The 6844-nt window shown below is 44.3% G+C and overlaps 1 protein-coding gene across 7 annotated transcripts in view; it reads left to right on the top strand.

The window, feature by feature from the left end:
* The window catches only part of LDB3 (LIM domain binding 3), a 63636-nt gene extending 57150 nt beyond the window's left edge, over positions 1–6486 (top strand). For all 7 annotated transcript variants that reach the window (XM_019444819.2, XM_019444813.2, XM_053909661.1 and 4 more), the window contains one exon: positions 3864–6486. In XM_019444819.2, coding sequence (XP_019300364.2) covers positions 3864–3953 — 90 coding nt within the window. In that variant the 3' untranslated portion in view covers positions 3954–6486. The remainder of the gene's footprint in view (positions 1–3863) is intronic.
* The last annotated feature ends 358 nt before the right edge of the window (positions 6487–6844 follow it).

A 6844-nucleotide genomic window follows, 5' to 3' on the forward strand; every position in this document is an offset into this window, starting at 1 on the left:
GTGTCCTCACATGGCGTTCTCCTCTGCGTGTGTGTCTCTATACGCTTCTCGTTTTCTTATAAGGACACTGGTCATATTGGATTAAGGGCCCGCCTTACTCCAGTATGACCTCATTTAACTTACATCTTAATTACATCTGCAAAGATCCTCTTCCAAATAAGGTCACCACTGTGTCCCTGCGCTGGGTAGATTGAAGGTACTGGAAGTAAGGACTTCAGCATATGAATTTGGGGAAGGAAACACACAATTCAATCTAAACACTGATTTTCCAGCTTTTGGAATAGATTTTCTCCTTGCCTTTTAGGGTCCTTTAAATATATCAGGTCCTCCCCTCTGCAAAGGAGTAACAATGTGAATATATTGGGTTTTGGGTTGTCCCCTACAGAGCCATGGCTCAGCAAGGCACATAGGGCTGTCTGACCCTTATATTCAAGCCATGGCTTGTCTTATCCTAAGATGCTGCCTGCAAGTCTGGTTACCCAACTTCTAGAAGAATCCAAGTGACTTGGAGAAGGTCCAGGGCAGACAGTGGCACAGAAGGCCTATTCTCTGAGGGCAGGATAACAAGAGGTCTGTGTCACATGGAGGGGTGAGCATGGGTCTCCTCCCTCAAGCCCACTATGTTTGGCTGAGGGTCACAGTGGCATAAATCCCAGAGAGAGACCAGAAGAAGCAGTAAAGCATGGGGTTGTTCAGGTTGAGATTGCAAATAAATTCCAGTCAGGTGTGAGAGACCCATAGCAGTGCCCAAAGAATCCACCCAAAGAAGCCAGGCTCATCCTGTTCTTTGGAGAATCAGTGTGGTGAGTCATTACATCTTCCTCCAAAGTGGTCCTGTGTGGCGCTCACTGCCCTGTTTAGATATATCGAAGTGGAGCACAGTTTTTGTTTTAAGTTTTGGAAAGCAATCTTTTGATTGGAAAACTGTGAGGGTCTTTTGTGGGGAGCGGGTCCTTTATCCACCACTTTATATTTCCAAATCACCTTTGATGAGCGTATATTTTCCTATAACTTAAAAAAAAAAAAACCTAGTAAGAAAAGAAGATCAAAAACTAGCTCTCCCAGCTGATATGCTGTTTTCCTATCAGTTAGATCTCAGGAGAGCACATAACTTTAGACTAATTCAATTTACCAAATATTTCTTGAGCTTGGGGACTACAAGAGTATCCCAGAACAAGTCTCCACCTTCAAGGAGTTTGGAATCTTGAAAGGAAAGCAAAGCTGACGTATATGAGCAATTAAAGAACAGGAGAAGACAGCCCCTCTAAAGTCCCATGCATATAAAATGATGGCTGAGAAGGGCTGTGTGGGTCAGGATGAAGGTTAAGCTCCTGTCTGGCTTTGGCACTTGAGTTCCAATGGAAAGGATGTGGGACAAAGGTGTCTTACTGTGGCCCCTCTTTTCCTCTAAGTCTTGTTGGGTTTCTAGCCCTTCCTCACTGGTGTGGGTATCAGGAGGGGAGGAGGGCAGTGGTGTAACTTTTGTAGGAAGCCCTCATAGGAGCTGTTGTAGCTGGCCCATTTCATTGCCTTCCAGCACTGTCCATGACCCCCACTCCTTCCCAGTCAGGCCCTGATGCCACTTGACCATGGAGCCTGGGGGTTGGGCCATCCCTGCTGTGCCCCTCTACTGAGTAGTCTGGGTATCTCCACCACAAAGCCACCTTGTATCCCATACAGGGTCTCCTAGCCCAAGACAATGAGCATGACCTCTCTATGATGTTTTCTGCCCTCAGCTCCATCTTACCAATGAGTCACCCCTGAAGCTCTGGCCCTTCCTCACTTCTTGGTCTTTAGTCCCCAACACGCTCTCCAACTTATATCAAAGTTCTCACAAGTAGCCAGCATTGTCCCAGACTAGAACAGGAACCCCCGATGTTGACAGGCAGCTCCGTGAGAACTCGCTCCAGAGCTGCCTTTCTGTCTTCCCTGAAACCCTGGCTTGTCTTCACCAGCAGCTTGAGGTCACACAAGAGCGTGGCTACACTCAATATCACTGTACCCACCTGGGATATTTTCAGTCACTTTTCTAGGTCATTGGTTTCTGGGGCCCACTGGCAGCCCTGTGTGATCCCAAGTATAACATCCTCAACTGGGTCATTAGGGACTTGCACGTGGGCCCACCGTGATGCCACTTTTCTTTCCAACTGTCTTGGAGTGGCCACATGCTCACTGACCTACACTCACTTCAAGAGGGCGATTTCTCTATCCTCATGCATTCTGTGTGGGAACTGCACCTACACTTCTCCTTCCGATGTCAGTGTCCTGAATGTGGTCCCCAATTCTTCTCCCCATCTGAAATGTTCAGTGACCTCTATGACACTGGGGCCCATCCCAGCCAATGTAACCTCCCAGCTGACTCTGATACATTGGCGTATTGCCCACCCAGGGCCAGACTGTATATACGACTGATCCAACAAACGTGGAGGGCTACCTCTATACAAGTCCATAAGCCCAGAACAATTTCAGGTAAGTATAACTCCTCTTTGCTGTGAGGTGTAGGGAAAATGAGCTTGAAACTGGAGTCTTGCAGATCTGGACATGGAGTCCCAACTCCATAACTTGCTAGGTCTGTGACTTAAGCAAGACACTTGGCTCTGAGCCACAGTTCTTCACTTGTGGAATGAGAAAAAGTTATACCTTCCCAAAAGATTTTGTGATTAAATGAGATGATGTATATAGAGTGCCGGGTCTCCTGCTTGGCCCATAGTAGCCTCAACAAATGTTACTTAGCTTTCTTCTTTCTGTGATGTCTCCATCTTCAAACTGCCCTCATCTGTTGTCATCATGTGGATGTATAATTTTGCCTTTTTTCATATAATATCTCTCTGCTTACACTTTTCCATATTTGATTTATCTTTTGCATGATGGCATTCCATTGGAAAACGTACCAAAAGAATTTACTTAGTTACCTCCCTATAGAGAGATGTTTTAGTGGTTTTGAATTTTTGCTTCAGCACACGTTGTTCTGTGCAATAGTTTCTGTAAGATAAACTCCTCCCCAGTGGTACCAGGCAGGCAGGCACATCTTTATGGCTCCTTTTCAGTGCTGCTGCCACATTCCCTACAGAAGACTGAGCTGATTCACCGAGCTGTGTCCCTAGCAGTGCACAAGTAGGCTTGATTCCCTTTTGGCATCGTTGACTGTTGATAGATACTTTTTTTTTTTACTTTTTGGCTACAGTCATGTAAGATTAATGGTAGCAAATGATTGGGGAGGTTTTGTTGGTTTGTTTGTTTTATCTCGTTAGATTAATAGATACCTAGTGGTCTCTCATGGAGATTTTGATTTATTTTTCCTTTACTTATTGATGAGGATCATCTTCTTTGATGTGTTTGCTAATTTACTAATGCTATTTACTTGGATGTTAATCAACTCTGTGGATATTGACTCATGATTCTATACTGGTTTGTAATTTACTGGTTGTAAATTAAAAACATTTTATTTATTTATTTATTTTTGAGAGAGAGAGAGAGAGAGACAGAGTGTGAGCAGGGGAGAGGCAGAGAGAGAGGGGAAACACAAAATCCAAAGCATGCTCCAGGCTCTGAGCTGTCAGCACAGAGCCCGACGTGGGGCTTGAACTCACAAACCATGAGATCATGATCGGAGCTGAAGCCAGAAGTTTAACCAACTGGGCCACCCAGGTGCCCCTTTTGTAAATTTTGGATAGCATTGGTCAGTCATCTTCATCTTGCAAATTTTGTGTCTGCCATTTAATTTAATTGGAATTTAGTTCCACGTTCCTCTTTGGAAGCCTTAAATATGCCATAATTCGAACATCTATGCTGCTCACGTCATTAAGAATCTGTAGTGAGGAGAGACAGGGCCTGCCTCATGGCCGTCTGTTCTCTATCCCCAGGTCTGCCACGTGAATCTGGAGGGGCAGCCATTCTACTCCAAGAAGGACAAACCCCTGTGCAAGAAGCACGCACACGCCATCAACGTGTAGAGAGCCTGGAGCGTCTGACGCGGACAGGCTGGGAGCTGCTCCTGCTGCTGGCGACAAAGGATTCAAGGAGGCTGATGTTTCTTTTTGGGGGGAAAGGGGGAAGACAGGAAGCTACTGAGCCCTTTTGAAGTGTAATTTTAGTCCTTCCTTCTGCACACAGATCGTGTATTTGCATAGTTCAGACTAGAAGCCAAACGAAGATTCCTAAACCAAGCTAGTAATTAATCCAAGGCTGGAGTTGTAATTCAGACGTTCGGGACAGAATTCCAAGAACTCTACAGTGAAAAACAAAAAGTCATCTTCTTGAAGTGATACACTTTCCCGAGGTCACTAGAGCAGGGACAGAGCTCAGAGCAGTTATGGAGAATCTGAAACGTTCTGTGGAGTTCTCTGGCAAACAGAATGAAGTGCCAAGCAGTGCTTGCTGCGGGGTATTTTTAGAGCCATAGCTGAGGGCTTGTTAGCTAAGACCGATTGGGCTTTCCTCACCAAAAAAGGAAGTGTTATTCTATTACTAGCGTCATGGAGCTACCTCTGAGCATCAGACTTCCTCAGACCTTGAGCAGAGTCGAGCGTGCTGAGGGAGTCCAGGCGTCTAAGAGGTGTTTTCTGGGAGCTGCTGGGCAGCTGACAGGGCTTCAGGAAGGGCTCTGGCTCATGCTGCAGACAGCTGAGAAAAGAAGGGCCCTTCAGCCACCTTCTTTCCGTCTAAAACATCCTATGTCCCCAGAAGGTTTAGCTCTTTTTTGAATTTTGATGGGAAAGTGTAATTGGGTTTTTCCAGTTTTGCTCTGCTGTGTGTGAGAGGTGGTTTTAAAGCGACTCCGGGTTGTGTCGAGCCTTTGTTTTGCTTTATGAAGTTCGTGAGCATGAATGTTCGGTCTTGTGCATGTATTTCACTCCCAATCCTGTGACTGCTCACTTATGAAGTCTTCCTCAGCACCCCTTCCCCCAACAGGCTTAATGACCTGTGGACAAGAAGGGAGAGACAGTGTCTGAAACAGGATGGCAGGATGGGCTGAGAACATGCCCAAACTCTGGATGGGGAGGAGGAACCTTGCATTCTGCCAGCCTCAGTAAAAACGCAAGTGTTGGTAGGACCTCCCACCTCCGAGCTGCGCCGTCCTTCACAAATGTTCCTTTAAGTGCAGCACACTGATTATGTACAGTTGTGTTGACTGCTGGAAGGGAAAGATGGACCGATACGTACTCATTTGCCATTTTGGCCGACGTTTTGAAAATGTAGGAGCTGAGTTGATCTAGCAATTATTGAAATGTTTATTGAAATAGTCTTGAGTCTTCAAACTTCTTTCAAATGTTGGTGATAGTTTGAGTTAAGTAAGCATTTTAAAGCTGTTGGGTGATAAAGAGAGAAGCTTGTTAGTTTCTGAGGTTAGAAACGGTACCTTCTCTTTCCCTTTAGGATGCACTGTTATTACGCTCATTGAACAAGGCGTTGAAGTAGGCAGTTTGACTGGGTGTTTCTCACTTGCACACAATCCTTAGGCACTCTTCCAACTCACTGCTAGTTTCTCCTCACTCCTGTTTTGGATTTTCTCTTTGCATGTTTTATGAGAATGCATTAGAACACTTTTTCTTCTGAGAACTGAGGCTTCCAGGGGACTGCCTTTCTACCAGCGTGTGTCCCTTCTCCCTGAGGGAGAGAGTAACGGCAGGATGCATCCCTAGCAGGAGGCCCGTGTTTTTTCCCAAGGGTGAAGCCATGTCCCCGAGGGAGCACCAGGAGGGACGTGAACATGCTCCTACCACAGGGCCCTCCTTTTCTTCTGTGGTGCCTTAAGAAAGTGAATCTAAAAAGTACCAGACAGTAAGATCTGTTGGGAGTGACTGGAGATTTTTCAGGAGTTGCCAACAAGTACCTTGGAGCTTTCTGTTATTTTGGGAAAGTTCAAATATACAGGGATAAGGAGGTTGCTGACTGTACGGAAAAGCTCTAGGCAGGTTTTCTTTAAAAAACAAAAACAAAAACAAAACAACACATTTTTAGGGACTGGTCTCGAGGAAAGGAAAAAAAAATGTTCCCTAGAGTTTAGAGTTTTTTAAAAGGGTTTACATGTGCGCGCGCAAACACAGACACACACTCACACACACACACACACACACACACACACACGATCACTACAAAGTACATGATCATTAAACAGAAAAGTGACGCATCTCAGAGGACAACTTCATCATTCAGAGGAGGTCATTGATCGAATCGGTTTTTCTACATCTCAGAGCTAGTTTAGATTCTGAGGGACTCTTATTTACCAAACACACAAAACAAATATAAAACCATTTTAAAGGTAGCAGAAAAAGAAGGTAGTTTTGAATATGGTTCCCTTGGTGTTTGCGAGTTTGGCGTAACTTTGGGGCTAAGGTGGTATCTATTTGAAGTTAATATCATGGATGTACTACAACATCAATTTTTAATACTTCCTGGTGGGGAGTACACTTTGGATCTACGGTTTTTGTCTCTTCATTGTTGACATTTATTTAAGCCTTATAAACATTAACTTTTTGCAATGGAGTGACTTGTGTCTGCAGTGTTTGTGTTAGGAATCTAGCTTGTATAATGTTAACTTTTCAACCCAGGTACTCTTGCTTTGGGATTTTTTTTAATTTTAAGATTTCAAAATCTTCAATGGTGGAATGTAGTGTGTTCGAGGTGTGTGCACAAAAATATTTTGCATGTTTGGGGTTTTTTTTTTTTTTTGGCCGGTGTGAATTCTACTTTTTAGCACAATAAAATCCCAAAAAAGAATGTATAAGTACAGATTTTTCTGTGTAAAGTTTTTTCACATGACACCAAAAGTAGATTATTTCTATATGGCCACAAAAAAAATTTTGAGACCAAACAAAATGCCCTGTGAAGAAGAAACACAAAC

The sequence above is a fragment of the Panthera pardus genome, unplaced genomic scaffold, assembly GCF_024362965.1.
Source record: "Panthera pardus isolate Hobbes unplaced genomic scaffold, ASM2436296v1 HiC_scaffold_22, whole genome shotgun sequence".
NCBI classification, from domain to species: domain Eukaryota; kingdom Metazoa; phylum Chordata; class Mammalia; order Carnivora; family Felidae; genus Panthera; species Panthera pardus.